Source organism: Salmo salar, chromosome 12 (genome assembly GCF_965601325.2).
Source record: "Salmo salar chromosome 12, fSalSal1, whole genome shotgun sequence".
Lineage (NCBI taxonomy): Eukaryota > Metazoa > Chordata > Actinopteri > Salmoniformes > Salmonidae > Salmo > Salmo salar.
The window spans coordinates 82341555-82366441 of record NC_138302.1 but is presented as its reverse complement, the minus strand read 5'-3'; the positions used below and the strand labels follow the sequence as shown (position 1 = coordinate 82366441).

At 43.5% G+C, this 24887-nt stretch overlaps 1 protein-coding gene across 2 annotated transcripts; it reads right to left on the bottom strand.

The window, feature by feature from the left end:
• Positions 1-1421: 1421 nt before the first annotated feature.
• LOC106565802 (dysbindin) lies at positions 1422-24173 on the bottom strand. 2 transcript variants are annotated; one of them, XM_014133351.2, is made up of 4 exons: positions 23816-24173; positions 3791-3943; positions 2400-2543; positions 1422-2227 (listed from the first exon to the last, which is right to left on the bottom strand). In XM_014133351.2, exons 1-4 carry the CDS (start codon positions 23856-23858, stop codon positions 1968-1970), a joined length of 600 nt encoding a protein of 199 aa, XP_013988826.1. In that variant the 5' UTR covers positions 23859-24173; the 3' UTR covers positions 1422-1967. The 2 variants fall into 2 exon arrangements, with proteins under 2 accessions (XP_013988826.1, XP_013988825.1); XM_014133350.3 differs by having other exon boundaries at positions 2394-2543; positions 23816-24169.
• Between the last annotated feature and the right edge of the window lie 714 nt (positions 24174-24887).

Below are 24887 nucleotides of genomic sequence, written 5' to 3'. Positions count from 1 at the left end.
CATCCCTGTGGAATGCTTATCAACACCTTGTAGAGTCCATGCCCAACGAATTGAGGCTGTTCTGAGGGCAAAAGGGAGTGCAACTCAATATTAGGAAGGTGTTCCTAATATTTTATACACTCAGTGTATTCGTTCGTTAATGGCAAAGTATTTTCTCCCACTCTTCTCTGCTGTTCCTCTCAAAATCTGTCATGTTTGATGGCGAGCGTCACTGCACAGCTATTTTCAGGTCTCTCCAGAGATGTTTGATCGGGTTCAAGTCCGTGCTCTGGCTGGTCCACACAAGGACATTCAGAAACTTGTCCCGAAGCCACTCCTGCGTTGTCTTGGCTGTGTGCTTAGGGTCGTTGTCCTGTTAGAAGGTGAACCTTTCCCCAGTCTGAGGTCCTGAGTGCTCTGGAGCAAGTTTTCATCAAGGATCACTCTGTACTTTGCACCGTTCATCTTTCCCTCAATCCTGACTAGTCTCCCAGTCCCTGTCGCTGAAAAACATCCCCACAACATGATGCTACCACCACCATGCTTTACCGTAGGGATGGCGCCAGGTTTCCTCCAGACCTGACGCTTGGCACTTAAGCCAAAGAGTTCAATCTTGGTTTCATCAGACCAGAGAATCTTGTTTCTCATGGTCTGAGAGTCCTTTAGGTGCCTTTAGGCAAACTCCAAGTAGTGTGTCATGTGTCTTTTACTGAGGAGAGGCATCCGTCTCTACCATAAAGGCCTGATTGGTGAAGTGCTGCAAAGATGGTTGTCCTTCTGAAAGGTTCTCTCATCTCCACAGAGGAACACTGGAGCTCTGACCAAGTCCCTTCACCACCGATTGCTCAGTTTGGCTGGGCGGCAAGCTCTAGGAACAGTCTTGGTGGTTCCAAACTTTTCCATTTAAGAATGATGGAGTCCACTGTGTTCTTGGGGACCTTCAATGCTGCAGAAATGTTTTGGTGCCCTTCCCCAGATCTGTGCCTCGACACCATCCTGTCCCAGAGCTCTACGGACAATTCCTTCGACTTCATGGTTTGGTTTTTGCTCGGACATGCACTGTCAACTGTGGGACCACAAGTGTGTGCGTTACCAAATAATGTACAGTCAATTGAATTTACCACAGGTGGATTCCAATCAAATTGTGGAAACATCTTAAGGATGATCAATAGAAAGTTCAATTTTGAGTCTCATAGCAAAGGGTCTGAATGCTTATGTAAATAAGGTATTTCTGTTTATTTTTTTAATACATTTGCAAAAATGTCAAAAAAATGTTTTCACTTTGTCATTATGGGTTATTGTGTGTAGATTGATGAGGATTTTTTTTAAATGTAATACATTTTAGGATAAGGCTGTAACATAACAAAATGTGGAAAAAGAGAAGGGGTCTGAATTCCGAATGCACTGTATATATCAAAATGAAAGCAACACTATGCAATATGTACAGTACATCCTTAGTTTTTATTTGTGGCAGGTGTTTTGGGATTGGTTCAACATTTTGGAGAATACGGGAACTAAGGGACAGATTTACTCAGCATTGCAGTTACTCTCTAAATAATGTTTTTGTGTGTGTAATTGCACAATTGTAAATCCCTGTCTGTAGTACAGTAAAGCATGCTTACATGGTTGCATATTTCACAACTCTATTATGTACATATCCTGGCTGTAGAGTACACACAGGAATGTACTTCCTCAAATGTCTGTATCACACATCGCCAGACCCTACTAGACTCTCAAATGAGGAAATAAAAATAAGTATCTTGTTATCTATATGCCAGAAGTATATATGGAGATAAGCAAGCTTTGAGAGGATTTGGCCTTATATTTACAGTTCAGACAAAACTAAATGAAGAGTAAAGAAAATGATGTTGTAAGTGATAGTTGCCAGTCCATGGAACACCTCTCTGTGTGAGTGTCCCGTTTCAGTGATACTTGTCAGCACCAGTATGTCCAAAATGTTAGTGAATATTGTAAGTGAAGCAAGGCCTCTATGAAGAGAAGATGGGCCGATCCTTCTCCTCATCTTTCCCTGGGGTTGATCCATTCAGCAAGAGTGTGCCGACATTCACATCCTCATCATCTGATTGGACTACAGGGGTTTCCCTTCCATCCTCATTGGTGTTCTGGCTGTTGGTGGAGGAAGTGGAGGAGGTGGAGGACATGCGGGACTTCCCCACGCAACCGCCTGTGTTGTGGGGAGAGCGTCCCTGGCTGATGACCTCATTGTTGTTGTTGTTGCCATGAACTACTGTGGGTGAAATGAAAGGGATGTTAGGCCACAGATGATCAGTGCTGCACTCAGTATTGCAGTTAATGTTGCCAGCTAGTATAGGGGAGGGACAAAGCCTAGACTCTGCCAAATACTACACTATCAACACGGGACTGCCTCAGATGCGAGTCTCCCCTCCACTCACCTTTACCTGGCAGAGGGGAGGCCAGCACCCCCTCATCCCCCCCAGAGCTGAGGAAGACATCCAAGGCCTCCTGGTCAGAGATGTCCATAAGGTCCATCTGCTCCAGCATGTCCACATTCACCTCCATGGACGAGACGCTGCCAATGGGAGCTAACAACAACACAAGAGACAAACGTGGTTGATTAGAGGCATTTACTGTATGTCAGCTTCACTTCTCAAAGGAAATGTTTAGTAACACTTAGTAGGGTTGTTCCACCAATTAGATGCCTTTCGAGTAGTTTAACTTGGTGGGAAATAAACATTTTATTTCACCTGATTTTAACATTCTGTCATAAAGAGCACATGTTCGCTTAATGAAAAAATGTTTCCCCATCTCAGTAGGTTAAAAAAAACATATACTATAGTAAGTGACTATTAAGTGCCAAATGAAGTAACAGGGATGACCGTAAAAGAGTAGACGACTTCATCTTAAATCAGCCCCAAATACCCTTGTGACAGGAGGAATGGAAGCGTGTTGTGTGCAACAGGGATGGGTATGTAAATGCAAGCTTCACAAAAAAATGTACATTGTTAAAACATTTTTAGCCTTCTATCTACGGCTAACAGGGCTGACGTGTTATGCTCGACCCTCTCAGTTGTCCACCAAAACACCAGAAAATGGCCAAAAGGAGTAGAACAAGCTCACCTGCTTTACACTATGATTTGACTATGAAATGTTTTTTACCTTCAAATTAATCATCTTCAGAAATGACTGACAACAAAATAAATAGGGCTTTACAATGATGGTGAAAACCTGGAGAAATGTTGGGGTTAAGTGGGTTAAAGTCTTCCTAGAAATCATAGAGGATGCAAGTCTAGTCATGTAAAAAATCGGATTTATAGAATTTTCCATGTGGTCTATATTAACAGGCATTTCATTTGACATAACAGGTTTTTTATAATTCAGCATTTCTACTTAAAATATCAAAGGGATGCAAAAGGAACTCATTTCGTGGAACGACCCAGAAACTTTCACACGTGTGTGTGTGTGAGAGAGAGAGAGAGAGAGAGAGAGAGAGAGAAAGAGATATTTGGAATGTCTCTATTCCTTTCTAACTTTTGTGAGTGTAATGTTTACTGTTAATTTTTGATTATTTATTTCACATTAGTTTATTATCTTTTTCACTTGCTTTGGCAATATAAACATGTTTCCCATGCCCCAAAAAATCTATTTGAATTTAATTGAGAGAGAGAGTGAGAGAGAGAGAGAGAGAGAGAGAGAACTTGAAGGCTGTGGAGTTGAATCTGGGGTTAGGGTAATGGCTTGGGTAAGGGTTGAGCTGGGGAATGGACATGAAGCTTAGATTAGGGTTAGGGTACATGTGTGCATACATGTGTGTGATGCCGATTGCACTCACGTCTCTTATAGTCATGAATCTGCAGGTGGGCAGAGGACAGGTAGACGTCCACATCGTGCTGAAATACCTCTTCAAAGAAGCGCTGTCTCTCTCTCAGTTTCAGCTGCTGGGCTGAGTCCAATTCTGGGACTCTCTGAGCATGCTCTGTCTCCGCTGGAACATAGAACAACAGAACATACCAGTCAGAAACTCTAGTCTAACAGGTCTGCAGAATCAACACTTCTCCCCAAATCTGTAACAAACAATAACCAGAAGGGGGCAACAATGAGCCATGGGAACAAGAAACGGCAGGAAACTGTAATCTCAGATTCTGGGGTTGAGAATTTTAGGCTTTTCATATCTTCTTGCAGTCTTGGTTTCCTTGGTATAACCAAGTGTAACAGACACTTTTAGCACCATAGCATATGTCTGTACAACATTTCATACTGATGCCTTACGTTGAAATATGATTGGATGATTGATCCTGTAAACCATATCATATCATAAATGCTCTCCTTTGTTCATGAAGAATATGCAATTGACAATCCACTGGGATTCAAAAACGTCAACTCCACAGCTCCATGTATTCTGATTCAATCCAGATACAGCTAATGCTTTTACTGTTGCAGGTCCGTAACTTACCTGACCAGTGTGGATGGCCAGAGAGATGTAGATCAATATATACGATATTCACACTTTACCGTAGTGTACTATATTCAATCCCTCCACACCCACCAATTGCTTTGCAAAGGCCAGCTGTCAATTCCCCTACTAGATTAATCTTGTTTAGGACAGAATGCAATCACATTTTCCACCTCATCAGAACCATTGTAATAAAGCAGAGTGCTGCTAGAGCCAGGGGAGGGGACAGCACTGAAGTGTATACACAGGGAGAGAGGAAAGAGAAATGCAAGAACCCAGAATGACCTGAAGAATGCCAGGGTGTTCTGGGCACAGAGTAAACCACCCTCCAGTTTACATCACCTTTTTATGGTGGGCTCCCTGAACACATCATGTATACAGATGTCAAAAAGTCTTCTTCCACTGTTAACATATAACTCAATCTGTAAACACACTCATTAATGGGTTAGCGATGCAATATGGAACAAGTACTGTGAGATCATAAAGTGATGTGTAGTGTCGTGTCTTGACTATCATTAATGTGTTTGACTGTTATTTTATAAAATAATTACATACCACATTCAATTATTAAGCGATTAAATTAATCATATAACAATTAGTTAAGTAGTAATCTGGGGCACCACGGGAAAAGTTATTTAACAAGTTACTATCTCCTGACTAAACTCTAAAGATATAAATATCTCTTACATCAGTCACAGTCAATTCATTAATTCTTATTTACCTTCAGTCTCATTCTGAATGTCACAAAACTCTTGGATATCTGCACGAACCCTATCATAAATGATGAATCAGCGATACACAATTTTTTTAGTTTTTAGTTTAGTTTTATTTAACCTTTATTTAACTAGGCAAGTCAGTTAAGAACAGATTCTTATTTACAATGACGTCCTACCCCGCCAAACCCAGGTGACGCTGGGCCAATTGTGCACCGCCCTATGGGACTCCCAATCATGGCCAGATGTGATGCAGCCTGGATCAAATTGGCTTAAATATTTATTACTAACTAACTAAATAATCACACAGAATTACATTAACACACAAACAGGATAGCTTACACATTGATTACTACCCAATGGAATGAAAAGTCCCTAGTGGACTAAACCGATATGATGGCTTGTTACACAAAATGGCAGATTCTAAAGAGAGGAAAAGGGAGAGACAAAGGAATTCTACTAACGTACATACAGCTGATAAATATGCTCATGGAAATGCGAATACTTTTCACATGAACGGACGCTCATTCGAAAGAATTGCAATGTACATTTTCATGTGTATGACTTTGCTGTCTCTCTGTTGAAAACACTCAATCCATCTATGGGGAGTAAGTGGACAGAAAGTCTCGGGTTGTGTAAGTCTCTGGTTGTCCACCAGAGGTCACCATGTCTTTTGTAGTCATAGCTTGGTTTCAGGTGTCTGTGAGAACGTATCTTCCAGAGGAAGTGTTAGTTAGAATGAATCTTTCAAAATACCACCTGGTGGTTCTCGGTCGAGTTTACTAGACTGAAGTACTCAAACAGCTACAGACTGAATGTTCCTGTGTAGTCTTCTTCGAGAGAGAGTTTCAGAGTTTCTAACCATTTTGTACCTTCCAGCTCACACTGTAGGCCCCGCTGGTCATGTAGAGTCTAACCATTCGTAATGTCCAATTCAACACCGTCTGCCTGCTTGTTCTAATGTGTTAATTTTCTTAACCATTTGCAACATATTCAGCTGGTGCTGCACGTAACTGGTCTCCATTTAAATGGCAACCATTTCAGCGTGTGGACTGCATCCTCACTTTCTCTGGTCTAATGTAAATTTTGTTAGTGAGTCCATTTATAAACTATGGAAAAAGGGGCATTCCATGACTCTGACATAATGTCTGTGCTCACGTGGGTGTGGTCACTGACTAGTTAAAACCTTTCTATGAAAAACAATTCTAATTTAGAAGGCTAACATTACATTTCATCTTCTCACAAAGAGTTTCAAATTTAATCATATAAGTTCCACAACATTTAGATGTAAATCTGATAACTGGGAAATATACACATTCAGAGATACAGTTATGTTGTTATACTGTCCTTAATGAGATCCCAAAACAACAACTGATCTGACATAATTGTTCTTTTAGTACACACGGACCCGACTGTCATAAAACGGCCAACTTACATTTACATTTTACATTTAAGTCATTTAGCAGACGCTCTTATCCAGAGCGACTTACAAATTGGTGCATTCACCTTATGATATCCAGTGGAACAACCACTTTACAATAGTGCATCTAAATCTTTTAGGGGGGGGGATTAGAAGGATTACTTTATCCTATCCTAGGTATTCCTTAAAGAGGTGGGGTTTCAGGTGTCTCCGGAAGGTGGTGATTGACTCCGCTGTCCTGGCGTCGTGAGGGAGCTTGTTCCACCATAGGGGTGCCAGAGCAGCGAACAGTTTTGACTGGGCTGAGCGGGAACTGTGCTTCCTCAGAGGTAGGGGGGCCAGCAGGCCAGCGGTGGATGATCGCAGTGCCCTCGTTTGGGTGTAGGGACTGATCAGAGCCTGAAGGTACGGAGGTGCCGTTCCCCTCACGGCTCCGTAGGCAAGCACCATGGTCTTGTAGCGGATGCGAGCTTCAACTGGAAGCCAGTGGAGAGAGGAGGAGCGGGGTGACGTGAGAGAACTTGGGAAGGTTGAACGCCAGACGGGCTGCGGCGTTCTGGATGAGTTGTAGGGGTTTAATGGCACAGGCAGGGAGCCCAGCCAACAGCGAGTTGCAGTAATCCAGACGGGAGATGACAAGTGCCTGGATTAGGACCTGCGCCGCTTCCTGTGTGAGGCAGGGTCGTACTCTGCGAATGTTGTAGAGCATGAACGTACAGGATCGGGTCACCGCCTTGATGTTAGTGGAGAACGACAGGGTGTTGTCCAGGGTCACGCCAAGGTTCTTAGCACTCTGGGAGGAGGACACAATGGAGTTGTCAACCATGATGGCGAGATCATGGAACAGGCAGTCCTTCCCCGGGAGGAAAAGCAGCTCCGTCTTGCCGAGGTTCAGCTTGAGGTGGTGATCCGTCATCCACACTGATATGTCTGCCAGACATGCAGAGATGCGATTCGCCACCTGGTTATCAGAAGGGGGAAAGGAGAAGATTAATTGTGTGTCGTCTGCATAGCAATGATAGGAGAGAGCATGTGAGGATATGACAGAGCCAAGTGACTTGGTGTATAGCGAGAATAGGAGAGGGCCTAGAACAGAGCCCTGGGGGACACCAGAGGTGAGAGCACGTGGTGCGGAGACAGATTCTCGCCACGCCACCTGGTAGGAGCGACCTGTCAGGTAGGACGCAATCCAAGCGTGGGCCACGCCGGAAATGCCCAACTCGGAGAGGGTGGAGAGGAGGATCTGGTGGTTCACAGTATCAAAGGCAGCAGATAGGTCTAGAAGGATGAGAGCAGAGGAGAGAGTTAGCTTTAGCAGTGCGGAGAGCCTCCGTGACACAGAGAAGAGCAGTCTCAGTTGAGTGACCAGTCTTGAAACCTGACTGATTTGGATCAAGAAGGTCATTCTGAGAGAGATAGCAAGAGAGCTGGCCAAGGACGGCACGTTCAAGAGTTTTGGAGAGAAAAGAAAGAAGGGATACTGGTCTGTAGTTGTTGACATCGGAGGGATCGAGTGTAGGTTTTTTCAGAAGGGGTGCAACTCTCGCTCTCTTGAAGACGGAAGGGACGTAGCCAGCGGTCAAGGATGAGTTGATGAGCGAGGTGAGGTAAGGGAGAAGGTCTCCGGAAATGGTCTGTAGAAGAGAGGAGGGGATAGGGTCAAGCGGGAAGGTTGTTGGGCGGCCGGCCGTCACAAGACGCGAGATTTCATCTGGAGAGAGAGGGGAGAAAGAGGTCAAAGCACAGGGTAGGGCAGTGTGAACAGGATCAGCGGTGTCGTTTGACTTAACAAACGAGGATCGGATGTCGTCGACCTTCTTTTCAAAATGGTTGACGAAGTCATCCGCAGAGAGGGAGGAGGGGTGGAGGGGGAGGAGGATTCAGGAGGGAGGAGAAGGTGGCAAAGAGCTTCCTAGGGTTAGAGGCAGATGCTTGGAATTTAGAGTGGTTTCTGCTTTAGCAGCAGAAACAGAAGAGGAAAATGTAGAGAGGAGGGAGTGAAAGGATGCCAGGTCCGCAGGGAGGCGAGTTTTCCTCCATTTCCGCTCGGCTGCCCGGAGCCCTGTTCTGTGAGCTCGCAATGAGTCGTCGAGCCACGGAGCAGGAGGGGAGGACCGAGCCGGCCTGGAGGATAGGGGACATAGAGAGTCAAAGGATGCAGAAAGGGAGGAGAGGAGGGTTGAGGAGGCAGAATCAGGAGATAGGTTGGAGAAGGTTTGAGCAGAGGGAAGAGATGATAGGATGGAAGAGGAGAGAGTAGCGGGAGAGAGAGAGCGAAGGTTGCGACGGCGCAATACCATCCGAGTAGGGGCAGAGTGAGAAGTGTTGGAGGAGAGCGAGAGGGAAAAGGATACAAGGTAGTGGTCGGAGACTTGGAGGGGAGTTGCAATGAGATTAGTGGAAGAACAGCATCTAGTAAAGATGAGGTCAAGCGTATTGCCTGCCTTGTGAGTAGGGGGGGAAGGTGAGAGGGTGAGGTCAAAAGAGGAGAGGAGTGTAAAGAAGGATACAGAGAGGAATGAGTCAAAGGTAGACGTGGGGAGGTTAAAGTCACCCAGAACTGTGAGAGGTGAGCCATCCTCAGGAAAGGAACTTATCAAGGCGTCAAGCTCATTGATGAACTCTCCAAGGGAACCTGGAGGGCAATAAATGATATGGATGTTAAGCTTGAAAGGGCTGGTAACTGTGACAGCATGGAATTCAAAGGAGGCGATAGACAGATGGGTCAGGGGAGAAAGAGAGAAAGTCCACTTGGGAGAGATGAGGATTCCAGTGCCACCACCCCGCTGGCCAGATGCTCTCGGGGTATGCGAGAACACGTGGGCAGACGAGGAGAGAGCAGTAGGAGTAGCAGTGTTATCTGTGGTAATCCATGTTTCCGTCAGCGCCAAGAAGTCGAGGGACTGGAGGGTAGCATAGGCTGAGATGAACTCTGCCTTGTTCCAGAGGCTGCTTCACCCCTCTCCAGAACTTCACCCCTCTCCCCCTCTGCGGGAGAGAGGGGGCAATGTAGAGCGGACCCACTGTATCCTGATCCTTCAGATCTTCACAGGAGAGTCATGACATTAGCCTACATACAGCAGACTGACATAGGCTACATTGGGGCTTTCAGCACAGTTCTGTAAGTGTTAAAACATGAATTGCCCTCTCTCGCCTCTCAACACATCCATATATTGACCTCCTACTGAACAAAACTGTCTGGGGATTTAGGCATAGTGAGAAGCTACAGGCAGGGATTGGGCTAATTGTATGAGGCTTTTAATCCTGATCTAAATTGGGAATAATGTAAAGATTATGTGGCCTGTGCTGTGATCACTGATCATGCTCAGACAGTAATGAGGCTCTAAGAAGCTGAGGACAGATAGAGGTATCAGGGCAGAAATAATAATAGGGGGAAGAGGAACTTGGCCTCCGACCACAGGGCTGCAAGCTCCAAGTGGATGTCTAATAGTATTGTCACCGTGACAACGTCTTTATTGCTGAATTTGTTTTAATCCTTGCTGAGTCATGACAAGTAACCGCATAAAGCAGTGTTGCTTTTGTTTTGCCCATGCTTCTCTAACATTACAGTAAGCAAATGGTATAATGGTAATACCAATGGTGTTCCTGGTTTTCCTTTGTATGCAGAACGATTTAAGTCTATCTGAAAAGGGCAAACACGCCCCCCCCCAGTCCAGTCTGCTGTGTCAGCCCCAAACACCCCGTGGGTCCTGTGGAGCCCTCTGTCTAGTGACAAAAGGAGGCAGGCCTGTCACAGCAACTCCCTGTCTCCCCCAGTCTGGAAGCCCTGTCCTGGGGCCATCCGGGAAGGGGAGGAGAGATAGCAGAGGAGAGGCTTCACCTCACCTCCTGGGCCTGACTCTCTGTCTGACTGCACCACTGGGCACCATTGGGAATCACTGGGCATCTGTGGGCAAACACTAAGACACTGATCCATGTGGGGGACAGCCTCTGACACCAGCCCAAGCAAACTCTCAGCGCTCCAGAGGCACAAAACCAAAATGACAGAAAAAATAAAGAGCTGGTGAGAAAGTCTGCTGCATCCTGCCAAACATTCAATGAGTTATGTCTGTTCATAACATTAGTATTCTGTCTGCTCTATGAGTTACAAGTTTGAAGTCATGGAATTAGGCCCTGACTGTGCTTTGTCGTGGATTCTATTGCCTTCACTCACTGTGATGATTCAGATGGATTTGATTTGAACCACCCTCATGAAGCCAACTTTACCCACAACATATCAGATCTCATTAGCTATTACAACAGCTCTGTGTATGTACATGATGTAACTCGGTACAATGAGCAACATCATTTCGTCCCGTCACATCTATTTTCTAACGTAACTTGCAGTGATGTAGGCAGCTATCTGACCAATTCAGCTAAATTGAGGCACGTAATAAGGCCATATAATGACAGAGATGTCTTTCGCTCCTGAAGCACTTTCACATTTCCTTTCCTTTCTTCTGTTCTCATCCCCTCTCCTCTCCCTCCTCCTCCTCTCTCATCATAATTGTTTCCATGAAGTGATTAAAATCAGTCCACAATCCTTAAAACTTTTTCCATTGTCATTTCCAACTCTGTTTTTTCTAAACGACAAATCTCCCAGAGCTGCTGTTTATGTAACCAGAGAGAGTAGGATATTGTCACTCTGGTTACTCCCCTGCGGAAAGCAAAGCCCGATGTGTGATTAATTTAGGATTATATAATAAAGGTGTAAAATTGGGAGCACTGAAGCACTCTCGCCATGCCGGCGGCACTTTTCTTCAGCCTCAATCTAAGAGAGCATGTTAACTTGTGGGCCTGGGGCCACAGACAGATACAAGGATAGGAGAACACTTTTTGGTTTCAGGCAGAACCATTTTTGGCTCCAGGTAGAAGAACCCTTTTGGGTTCCATGTAGAACCCTCTGTGGAAAGGGTTCTACATGGAACCTAAAAGGGTTATTCAAAGGGCTCTCCTATGTGGACAGCCAAAGAACCCTTTAAGGTTCTATATTTTTCTAAGTGTGTAATGCATCACTGGTTTCTATGGAGAACTAACTCATCATAATTGTCCTTATAAAAGCCTATTGCTTTCAAAAAGAAGAAGAACAAGAATAACTTTCAAAGCCTTGCTCACATTGCTTTTTAGGTTCTGTGGCGAACGGCAGGGCTCTCCAGAGGGTGGTGCAGTCTGCCCAACTCATCACCGGGGCCAAACTACCTGCCCTCCAGGACACCTAGAGCACCTGATGTGACAGGAAGGCCAAAAAGATCATCAAGGACATCAACCACCCGAGCCACGGTCTATTCATCCCATTATCATCCAAAAGGCAAGGTCAGTACAGGTGCATCAAAGCTGGGACCGAGAGACTGAAAAACAGCTTCTATCTTAACCTGTCTGGGATAGGGGGCAGTATTTTCACGGCCGGATAAAAAACGTACCCGATTTAAACTGGTTACTACTCTTTCCCAGAAACGAGAATATGCATAGTATTAGTAGATTGGGATAGAAAACACTCTAAAGTTTCTAAAACTGTTTGAATGGTGTCTGTGAGTATAACAGAACTCATATGGCAGGCAAAAACCTGAGAAGATTCCAAGCAGGAAGTGGCCTGTCTAACAATTTGTAGTCCTTCTGTTGCATCTCTATCAAAATTACAGTATCTGTGCTGTTACGTGACACTTTCTAAGGCTTCCATTGGCTCTCTAAAGCCTTCAGAAACCGGATTGACGCGTCTCCTGTCTCTGGGCAGATAACAGCAGCACAGTTTGTCAGTGGACTGCCTGGTGACAGAGAGACTGGAGATGTGCATTCACGAGACCTCGCCATTTTTTTCTTTCCCTCTTTGAATGAATACAACATTGTCCGGTTGGAATATTATCGCTATTTTACGAGAAAAATACCATAAAAATTGATTTTGAACAGCGTTTGACATGCTTCTAAGTACGGTAATGGAACATTTTGAATTTTTTTGTCACATAATGCGCTCACGCATTACCCTTTGGATAGTGACCTGAACGCACGAACAAAACGGAGCTATTTGAATATAACTATGGATTATTTGGAACCAAAACAACATTTGTTGTTGAAGAAGAAGTCCTGGGAGTGCATTCTGATGAAGAACAGCAAAGGTAATCCAATTTTCTAATAGTAATTCTGAGTTTAGTGAGCCCCGAAGTTGGCGGGTGTCTGAATAGCTAGCCTGTGATGGCTGAGCTATGTACTCAGAATATTGCAAATGTGCTTTCGCCGAAAAGCTATTTTAAAAGCTGACATAGAGATTGCATAAAGGAGTTCTGTATCTATAATTCTTAAAATAATTGTTATGTATTTTGTCAACGTTTATGATGAGTAATTTAGTAAATTCACCAGAAGTTTTCGGTGGGTATGCTAGTTCTGAACATTACATGCTAATGTTAAAAGCTGGTTTTTGATATAAATATGAACTTGATTGAACAAAACATGCATGTATTGTATAACATAATGTCCTAGGAGTGTCATCTGATGAAGATCATCAAAGGTTAGTGCTGCATTTAGCTGTGGATTGGGTTTTTGTGACATATATGCTTGCTTGGAAAATGGCTGTGTGATTATTTTGGGCTGGGTACTCTCCTGACACAATCTAATGTTTTGCTTTCGCTATAAAGCCTGTTTGAAATCGGACAATGTGGTTGGATTAACGAGAGTCTTATCTTTCAAATGGTGTTAAACAGTAATATGTTTGACAAATTGAAGTTATAGCATTTAAGGTTTTTGTATTTCGCGCCACGCTCTACCATTGGATATTGGTGAGGCGTTCCGCTAGCGGAATGTCTAGATGCAAGCCATCAGACTGTTAAATAGCCATCTTCCGCCCGGTTACGCAACCCTGCACCTTAGAGGCTGCTGCCCTATATTCATAGACTTGGAACTACCGGCCACTTTAATAATGGAACACTAGTCACTTTAATAATGTTTAAATAATGTTTACATACTGCTTTACAAATCTCATATGTATATACTGTATTCTATTCCACTGTATTTTAGTCAATGCCACTCCGACGTTGCTCTATCTAATATTTAAATATTTCTTCATTCCATTCTTTTACTTTTAGATGTGTGTATATTGTTGTGAATTGTTAGATACTACTGCACTGTTGGAGCTAGGAACACAAGCATTTCGCTACACCCGCAATAATATCTGCTAAATATGTGTGTGTGACCAATACAATTTGATTTGATTAGCAAAGTGAAAGAGCAGGTGTTCCAGCGCGAGGGAGAGAGAGGAGGGGGCAGGCAGAAAAAAACATGCTCATATGTCTTGATAATCTGTATCTCGCAATGTCTTGTTTTACATGTCTCGCAAATCCAAAGTAGCCTAAAGTTTGCCTCTTCCCCAGGCCTTAATAGCCTATCGTCTAGTTAGGCTATAACACTGAAAATAATATGTTTTGTGATAACTGCACTGTGATGGCTTCTTGGTAGCTAGTCATGAGGCTGGGAGATTGGGGGATAGATAAAGCCAACTTCATAAAATTACTAGGTGGCTAGTAGTATGACCGAGAAACAACAACCACACCTTTTTTTTACATAAATAATACAAATTAAATTACAACATGACAAATCTGAGGGGGCACGTGCCCCTGTTCCCGCTATGGGCATGATGCCTCTGCTCCCATCTCTTTTAAGGCTAAAACTCCTGAGGGGGAGACAAAGCATGCCCAAGACACCTCAACCAGAGACCAGAGCCCTACCAGGGACTGTCAGAACACCAGAACACCTGTGGATTAATCAGAGGATGATATCACAACACAAGCAATTGATGGAGACACCACTGACTATGGAAATTCCAGCTCTACCACCTCAAGCCTGCATGAACAGGAAGACACAGCCACTGATAACAATCAGAGAGCTCTAACAGGACCCCAACACATGACCACGAGAAGCTCCTGGTCAATCTCCTGGTCAAGGAATCCATGGAGGAGGGACTGGAATAAGGAACTTGCTGTCTTCATGATGCAGAATAACTCAGATGATTAACCAACCGACCAAGCAACCAAACAGCCAGCCACCAACCAACCAACGGACCGACGAACCAACCAACCAGCCTTAACTACAATATGAAGACATGTAGGAGTGGAAGATAACTCCTAGTCATTTTAATATTTCTAATTTACAAATAAATGCATATCATAAATTATGATGTGATTCTGTATTAGTGTAAGATACAGTTGAAGTCGGAAGTTTACATACACCTTAGCCAAATACATTTAAACTCAGTTTTTCACAATTCCTGACATTTAATCCTTGTAAAAATTCCCTGTCTTAGGTCAGTTAGGATCACCACTTTATTTTAAGAATGTGAAATGTCAGAATAATAGTAGAGAGAATGACTTATTTCAGCTTTTATGTCTTTCATCACATTCCCTGTGGGTCAGAAGTTTACATACACTCAATTAGTATTTGGTAACGTTCCTTTTAAGTTGTTTAACTTGGGTCAAACGTTTTGGGTAGCCTTCCACAAGCTTCCCACAATAACTTGGGTGAATTGTGGCCCATTCCTCCCGACAGAGCTGGTGTAACTGAGTCAGGTTTGTAGGCCTCCTTAATCGCACACGCTTTTTCAGTTCTGCTCACAAAATGTCTTTATGATTGAGGTCAGGGCTTTGTGATGGCCACTCCAATACCTTGACTTTGTTGTCCTTAAGCCAGTTTGCCACAACTTTGGAAGTATCATTGGGGTCATTGTCCATTTGGAAGACCCATTTGCGACCAAGCTTTGACTTCCTGACTGATGTCTTGAGATGTTGCTTCAATATATCCACATAATTTTCCTATCTCATGATGCCATCTATTTTGTGAAGTGCACCAGTCCCTCCTGCAGCAAAGCACCTCTACAACATGATGCTGCCACCCCCGTGCTTCACGGTTGGGAAGGTGTTCTTTGGCTTGCAAGCCTCCCCCTTTTTCCTCCAAACATAATGATGGTCATTATGGCCAAACAGTTCTATTGTTGTTTCATCAGACCAGAGGATGTTTCTCCAAAAAGTACAATCTTTGTCCCTATGTGCAGTTGCAAACCATAGTCTGGCTTTTTTATGGTGGTTTTGGAGCAGTGGTTTCTTCCTTGCTGAGTGGCCTTTCAGGTTATGTCGATATAGGACTCGTTTTACTATGGATATAGATACTTTTGTACCTGTTTCCTCCAGCATCTTCACAAGGTCCTTTGCTGTTGTTCTGGGATTGATTTGCACTTTTCGCACCAAAGTACGTTAAGGCATTTGGAAATTGCTCCCAAGGATGAACCAGACTTGTGGAGGTCTACAATTATTTTTCTGAGGTCTTGGCTGATCTCTTTTGATTTTCCCATGGTGTCACGCAAAGAGGCACTGAGTTTGAAGGTAGGCCTTGAAATACATCCACCGGTACACCTCCAATTGACTCAAATGATGTCAATTAGCCTATCAGAAGCTTCTAAAGCCATGACATAATTTTCTGGAATTTTCCAAGCTGTTCAAAGGCACAGTCAACTTAGTGTATGTAAACTTCTGACTCACTGGAATTGTGATATAGTGAATTATAAGTGAAATAATCTGTCTGTAAACAATTGTTGAAAAAATAACTTGTGTCATGCACAATGTAGATGCCCTAACCGACTTGCCAAAACTACAGTTCGTTAACGAGAAATTTGTGGAGTGGTTGAAAAACGAGTTTTAATAACTCCAACCTAAGTGTATGTTAACTTCCGACTTCAACTGTAAGTGTATTAGTGTAAGAGAAGTGTTAGATATTGTTAAATAAGAAAGACACAACAGCACAACAATACAAACTGTATGTTAGCTCTTAACATTTGTCCCCCCAAAACAAGGCAGAAAGAAAAAGACATCTCCATGGAGCAGTGTGGCTTTACTATGTCAGGTATAGATGGCATTCAACAAGGTCACTGGAGAGGTCTGTGTGCTTAGAGCAGAGCTGACACTTGGCATTGCGGGGAGGGAGTGACTCCTTTTTCTCTTCTCATGGTCGTATGCAATCAGACATGACCCCGCCTTCTCTTATTATGAGGGCAGTGTGAGAGCCATGCTGACAAAGCAAGATGCCAGCAGAAATTGAGGCCAGGCATATGAGGAATATCAAAACATGCCAGGGTATATCTCAAAAATACTGGTTGCATGACTGATGTCTAAATGTGTATCACAGTAATAAAGACTGATAACAGTACAGTATGTCGCTGCAGTTTGGGAGAACAGCAGTTTGGTCATACTTTGGATCACTCAGTGTTTTCCTCATCCTCATGTTAGTGCAAAAGATCCTACAACCAGGTTGACATTGATTGATTGATTGATTGATGCTTTATGTATTTTTCTTAAGAGGCCTGGTACCTGACTTATACATGAGCTAAAGGGAAAGTAGTTAACAATGCAAATCTTCCCATTGATTTTCCTATCCCATTTTGTTACCATCTAATCCCCTTTATCAATAAGGTCTGGGGAACTCACAGCTGACCTTTTTGACCTTTGACCAGTTCCCTTTTCACAAGGGAAAAAACAGGGTCACAAAATGACAGGGTCACAATATCTCGGATTGCTGAGATCACTTTTCCGGACAATCATTCTCCATTCCTTACCCAAACCCCCCACTTCACACCACAAGCCACCCAGAGTGGCAGCCAGTGGGCAACACAGAGCGGCTATTCAGGAGGGAGGAAGAGGGGGGACTCAGATGAGAGAAGACTGGGACAAAACAGATGAAAGCAGATTGTCAGAGGGCTTTAAGTTTGACCTGACTTTCTTACAGAAAGGTTTTTCCGTTGTTTTTACTCACTCCCTCTCTCCCCCTCAGGGAATGAGTTGGGGGTTGGACAGAGTGCGGGATTAGGGCTCAGTACCAGCTGGACGTGTGGAATGAGTCGGACTCGAACAGAGCCGGACGTGTCAGCTTTCCCACTCTGCCTCCCCACACAAAGACAAACCCAGATCCTCCACTCTGACGGGAAAAACAGAAAAAGCCCTTTCAGACAAACACAAAAGCAGGGCTGTAAGGGAGTGATTCTAAAGCAGGGCTGTAAGGGAGTGATTCTAAAGCAGGGCTGTAAGGGAGTGATTCTAAAGCAGGGCTGTAAGGGAGTGATTCTAAAGCAGGGCTGTAAGGGAGTGATTCTAAAGCAGGGATGTAAGGGAGTGATTCTAAAGCAGGGCTGTAAGGGAGTGATTCTAAAGCAGGGATGTAAGGGAGTGATTCTAAAGACATGACGCCAGTGAGAGGAAGTTATTTTACTCCATAGGCATGTCGGGAAGGTTAGGAAGGGGTACACCATGACATCATCAGCACATTGTCCTTTCCAACAGGGACCTCTCTCCCTCTCTGTATCATACTCACATTAGACCTTAGTGCTAGTCAGATACAGAGATAGTGAGAGCTGAAGGGCTGATGACCTCGTGACTGGAAGAGCTGGCCTCAGAAAGACAAACAGTGTTTGGGAACAAAACATGGACGATTAGCTTTCTAGATGATCCAGTTGCTTTTGGGTTTTAGATCTTTCACTGGGGCTGCTGGTTTGTGGCCTTCCTACATTCCCCAGCAGAGGCAGCTCTCAACACAAAAACCCTATGGGAATGGTCACTTCCTTTAGTGCAAACACTAATTATAGACTAGTTTGCCAGAGTCATTTGAAGGGAATTCTCTACCACCAAGCATAACTGGTTTCATAAAAGTGACAGACTTAATTTCCAAAATAATGAAGTAATCCTACTTAAATAATCCTTTGGAATTGATAGTAAACTGCAAAGACACAGCCATGAAAATGTAGGTTTCCTTGCGGTGGAAGACAAAAAGCAGCTCTCTCTCTATATATACACACGTCTCTTTGGGGGCAGAGTGAGCACTGCCTGTGCTCTCTCTCTATCTCTCTCTCTCTCTTTCACAGGATGACAACATGGCACCAGTGATCAGTGTTAGATGTTGTTCAGGATAAGAGATGAATCACCTGCTGGCACATCGCCAGGCAGTGAGACAACAGCAGGCAGTGACAGTGACTCCTGATCAGATTGATCAGGACCAACAAGATGTGACGTAATGCTGTTTGGGACTGGGGGAGATGAGACTGGGTAACCTTTACGACAGGACATGTTGCTGCGGGTGTGTGGGAGGGTAACAGGAGGGATTGTATTTCAACATGCACCATCTCACCGCTTGCTCTGGAGATGTGTTTGAGGGAAGAAGTTGGGAGGAAAAGTGGATAAAAAAACTAAAAGGAGTGAGATAAGAAAGGTCAACCAAAGACTAAAAAGTTCAATGGAAGTGCAAAGAAGGTGGGTGAAAAAAAGGAATGTACATATAAAAGAGAAGAAAAAAGATTAGGTGTGGAGTAGACAGGGAGAGCTGAGAGAAAGAATGAGTAGACAGGGAGAGCTGAGAGAAAGAATGAGTAGACAGGGAGAGGCCAGAGAAAGAATGAGTAGACAGGGAGAGGCCAGAGAAAGAATGAGTAGGCAGGGAGAGCGAAGAGAGAGAATGAGTAGACAGGGAGAGCCCAGAGAAAGAATGAGTAGACAGGGAGAGCCAAGAGAAGTAATGAGTAGACAGGGAGAGCCTAGAGAGATAATGAGTAGACAGGGAGAACCAAGAGAAGTAATGAGTAGACAGGGAGAGCCTAGAGAGATAATGAGTAGACAGGGAGAACCAAGAGAAGTAATGAGTAGACAGGGAGAGCCAAGAGAAAGAATGAGTAGACAGGGAGAGCCAAGAGAAAGAATGAGTAGACAGGGAGAGCCAAGAGAAAGAATGAGTAGACAGGGAGAGCTGAGAGAAAGAATGAGTAGACAGGGAGAGCCAAGAGAAAGAATGAGTAGACAGGGAGAGCTGAGAGAAAGAATGAGTAGACAGGGAGAGCCAAGAGAAAGAATGAGTAGACAGGGAGAGCTGAGAGAAAGAATGAGTAGACAGGGAGAGCTGAGAGAAAGAATGAGTAGATAGTGAGAGCTGAGAGAAGGAATGAGTAGACAGGGAGAGGCCAGAGAAAGAATGTACCGACTGATTGGAGCTCATTAGCTGAGGAGGATGTCTTCCTGTTTTAACATGATGTCTTTTCCACTGCTCTCTCATCATCAAATTCCACTCTCAACAGTCTAGTGGCTGGCAAAAGCTGGCACTATGGAGATCATCAGCTGGCCATGACTGCCTCTAGGTATCTGGAAGTTCATTGGATCAATTGTAGTGAATAAGGGGGCAACATAGAAACTGCTTCAGAACAACATCAGATTATATGAAGCCCTGTGCAATTACTTTGTTTATTGAAAGGGTTTAGCAGGTGAAGCACCGTCCCTGGCTATGTAAACTGACCAGGGTGGCAGGCAATAGCCTCCCTTACATAAAACAGATGACAATATTAACAATTATGTAGAAGATGCCTCTTGTCGTATTTTGTTTACACCATTTATTATTGGGCTTTTTTCATCCTCCTGCTCTCTCCTGAACCTCCCATCTGGGCTTGGTTCCAATTGCGAAGAGAGTGAATTATTGATGTTGAGAGTTGAGCTGTGTGCGTGTGTGTGTGTGTGTGTGTGTGTGTGTGTGTGTGTGTGTGTGTGTGTGTGTGTGTGTGTGTGTGTGTGTGTGTGTGTGTGTGTGTGTGTGTGTGTGTGTGTGTGAGATCGTTGCGTGTGTGTGTTTGGACTGTGTGTGTGTGGGGAGCTTGCAATGGGTTGAATCACAGACTGGCACCACCACATGCCCACTCTGTAAATACTACAATGACATCATCTCTCCTCTCCCAGCACAAACATTCACACTCCGGACTGACAATAGTGCCATTTATAGGTCAGTCAGCCTCAGTCTCCTGTGCCAGTGCCCTCTACGTGGCCCATAAGCAGACTACTCGTCCACAATGAAGCCAAGAAGCTGAAAACTGAGAGACGTCTCCATTAGACTACACTCACTCACCATGAATGAGCAGAATTTGTCTGGAGTGTTGTGAGGGAGCGGATGTACTTAAAAGCATCAATAGGGTGACACTGTTGGTCAACTGAGTTCCCTCCATCATGACTCATCATGCCCTTTGGCAACACATCAACTATCACATTGTTCACCTTTCCTGGTGTTCCTGGAACCTCTTTGTTGCTCATCCTCTTTTTGTGATGAATAGCCCACATTGTTATTTTCAAATCAATGGAGAGCATCACTGGAATGTTTGGCTGGACACAATAGAATAGTTCTGGCCTTACAGTGATCTATTCTGTTGTTGTTGGTATTTCTCAAATCTAGTGCTTTTTGGAAGCAAACCACTCGATTTCGTCTCTGCGTTATATTGGCATCGAACATGTCACCCTCCCTAGGAGAGGGGGTGACCTTGATAATTTATTGTTAAAACGAGAGGCTGCCTGGATCTTTAATTTAAAGACCCTTGCTCCCTTCGGTCTCAACATAGACTTTGATCTTAAGCCATTCTTGTGATTATTGTGACTTTGCCATTGTAATTGTTTGTAAGCTTGTGTAGTCTAAAATGAATCTATGATCGTATGCTATCCATTTGTTTTTTGTATGCTGTTCTTTGTATGCCATTTTTATATTTGAGAATTAACCAATGATATTACAGACACCTGTGTGTCTTTTGACACTATATAAACGAGTCATCTCGCAGTGTTTGTGATCATACCCTGATGAAGACAGCTTGGCTGTCAAAACGTTGGATATTACATTTTTGCATCTGAGCTCCTAGAGTGTGCGGCTCTCCCTTATTTTCAAATCGAGTGCTGTCATGAGCCTGAGTAGTTTTGCACTATCGTTGTGGGTCCATGGTGAACAGCAAAGACCAGAAACCAAACCACTATGTATTTCCCATACAATTACTAATGATACCTGTGATACCTGTGTTGATGTGGGAGATGTGTAAGAGCTTTGTGGGTCCAGCACATGCTGACAGATTTATGAATAATGAATAATAACTGTGTTGTTGTATTTAGTGAACTACAATATGCCTGTAGGCATTAACAAGTATACCTGGTCTGAACCAGGGCTTGTTTTTCACCAAGCAGAGAATGGGATGATGGGAGATTTGATCCAAACTAATTAGGAGGACTTGGTTTTAGGCCTTGGTTTTAGGCCTAAGGTTTTAGGCTGTGTAGATTAAAGGATCTAAGTAGAAATAGATATGAACAGACGCTCATTCAAGGCCTGTAGTGTGTACAGATACATAATGTACATACACACACATGCACATGTACACACACCATGGGGCATTGCATGTGCACAGCATCCATGGATATTGTGTGTTCATCAAGCTGTTGGTCAGCCATGCATGGGGAAAAAACGACATTATCTACACTGCAGCTGTTGCAGTCATAAAGTAATATTAGTACAGGTAGAATAAATCCAGAAGCTTTTGTTGTGGCCACCTCTCCATCCTACAGTGAGCTGCACCACCTTATCAGAAATGTACTATGCTGTGTCTGCCTCAGTGGGAGACTGGCTCTGTTTAAAATGAGCACTCTGGCAACAGTAATCCTGTGAGCCACTAGCATACATGGGGAACAGATAGGAGTTCCATGGAATGCTGCAGGGAGAGACACCAGTCGTATCTATATAATGGAGTTAGTCCCGTCAGAAAACGAAGGGACCTACCATGGTTGGTGAAGAGTAGAATACCTGAATGGGATACCTGAGACACACAATGTTTGATCACCGAGCATAGTTGGCACCACAACAAAACCATGTCCACAACAACATAGAAAATATGTGAGAATAAGTTGTGTGTTTGCAATCAGTTATGTCTTATCTGGTGTACATTCAATACAAACTGCGCATGAATCATTCCCAACCTGTCATGTAACTTTTCAACAGTGTGATAGCAGCTGTACAGTCCTCCAAGCCAACACACACCACTGTGCCCCTCCAAACAGAACATTCCCACACAATACAGACCCTACAGGTAGGGCACTGGGCACTGGGACCGGTCTACCCACAGATAGAGGATGTCTTCTCTCTCAGTCATGGTCTGATCAAATTTAGCCACTGACTGACTGACCCTATTGTGACAAATTCAATTTCCTCTTTCTGTGTTTCACTGTGAGAGCATCGTCTGTAGGACAGTCTGTCTGTAGCCCTATGTCACTGAAGTCAATCTATAGATACAGACACAACCCATGCCCACTATAATTCTCTGTTCTGTTAATTTTCCCTATTCACTCTGTCCTATGTGGCTCTCAAACTGGAAGAAAATTCTCAATCATTTTTACAGGCTAAATTCCTGTCCAATCATTCAAAATGGTTAAATTTCCGTTTCATTACAAGGGTTCTATTTCTTGCTGTTTTTTTTTTTTAGGAGTTAGAGATTCATGTCAGTGAAAGCATTGGATGTCTTTAAGGCCCCAATCCAAAATGAGAATATACTGTATCCCTTTAAGAACCCTCAATGTCTTGAGTAAAGTTCCACTGATTACAGCGGTATTATGGTACATTACTCATGGGGATGATTCACCATTCTAGACTTTATTTGGCCAGCAGAACATACAGTATGTCAGCCTTAGTAACATCAACAAACACCAGGTCCTTACCACATCGGCTGAGCAGTCAAAGCAGCCAACACCGACACACACCGACACACACAGACACACACACACACACACACGCACACGCACACACACACACACACACACACACACACACACACACACACACACACACACACACCAACAACAACATCAACAACAATAACAACAGCAGGAATCAGTAATCACCCATAATTACTTGAACAGGTTCTGTTGATTGTGGCTTGGTTTGTGTTTCTCTTCACTAAATATTTAATGAGTTTGTCTGTCTGTAAAGCTACTACAGATACCCAAATATGGACAGGAATTTTCTCTATGTAGCGTTCTGCTCAGCAATAGGGGATTACAGTGATTGAAACTACAGATGTAGGATCTTAATTTGATCACCCTGTTGCAGGAGAACTGTCCTGCAATGCAGGAAATGTAAAACCTGTAGTGTATTTGAGGTTTAAAAAAGCTTCTGAAGTTTGTAATTTGAACTTTGAAATGTCAGTTTATTTGTATCAATCCCCACAAAACTGTCCATTAATTATAATCCACATAATAATGTACATTTCCTGTTGCTGCAGGATTATTTTCCTGTGTAGAAAACTGGCTCACATCTGAATATAGAAAATTATTTTTTTTAAACAGTACAGTACACTACAGAATAAATGACTAAAATGATCTGTAATGACTTATGGAATATTCCCATTGTGACGTAGACTTTCCAAGTCCTACACATTCAAATAGTTTTTAAGAGAGGTAAAGAAGCTTTAAAGTTACTCACAGGGTAGACGCTTGTTGTGGAGGTTTGCCCCAGATGAGCTCATGGTGCTGGCAGCTTCGGAGAGAGAGCTGCAGAATCAGATGAGGTGTGCTGTTGAGGAGGACTGGAGAGTCAGGTCACACAGTCAGGCACAGAGATGAGATGGGGTGGGGAACAGTCAGCCCTCCAGAGCCTCAGCAGGACAGCTCATCTCCCTCCTCTCCTGGGACAGACAGAGAGTAAAAGCACTCCCAAGAAACTCACTGGCTCTCTCAAACACACTCTCTCCTTTCTCTATGGAACAGTACAGGACCCTTCTCTCTGAGTGAACTTACTCTGTCAACTACAGTATTTGGATGAGAACAGCAGGTTAGGGCTTTGTGGAGCATACCAAATGGTCATTCACAGGGGGAGGAGCTTGGTGTGAGAGGGGTGGATAGGGGAGAGTGCAGGGTCCTTTATGTAACAGTGGAAGATACCAAGTCAGTAGACAGACACTTGCTTTTGTTATTTTTGTCATCCTCTCTCTCTCCCTCTCTCCTTTCTCCTGTGTCCCTCTCACATCCAGGCTCAATTGATGTGCACAAAATGCAATGCGACAGGATACAAGATCTTCTTGCCGTTAATGGAATAGTATTGATGTTATTGAACAAATCAAAATCTTTTTTTTAGGCTTGCCTTTTTGAAAGAGCACACATTGTTCTTCAGAGGAACAGTTGATTTCAGCAGCTTTATGTATAATTCAGTTCATGGCAAAGATGACATTTTTCATCACAAAAATAGCATTAGAAGCCAACACCTCCAAAATAACCTATTGTGTTTAGCTAGACTGCAAACAATTTCTTCTAGAAATGTATACCTTTATTTTTAAGAAATCTTTAGAGAAGTAAAAGCTTAAAATTATACTTAACTGCTTAATTGCAGGGCAGTTTTGATAGCGTACTATACTTATACCGCATTGTATCAGTAGGTATTTTAGATGTAAGGGTAGTACCGTCCCATAAAATGTATGTGTTGCCTGGGATAATACTGATTGCCTGCAAATACAGAAATAATGATCACTCAGTACTACAACATTGTGTGAATATCAAAG

Bases quoted from the DNA above. Each gene is read 5' to 3' on its own strand.
- LOC106565802 (XM_014133350.3), bottom strand. From the start codon at position 23,858: ATGAGCTCATCTGGGGCAAACCTCCACAACAAGCGTCTACCCT. The intron at 3,944-23,815 runs GTGAGTAACTTT...TCTATGTTCCAG, and splicing joins CCACAACAAGCGTCTACCCT to CGGAGACAGAGCATGCTCAG. The intron at 2,228-2,393 runs GTGAGTGGAGGG...TTTCACCCACAG, and splicing joins CTCCCCTCTGCCAGGTAAAG to TAGTTCATGGCAACAACAAC.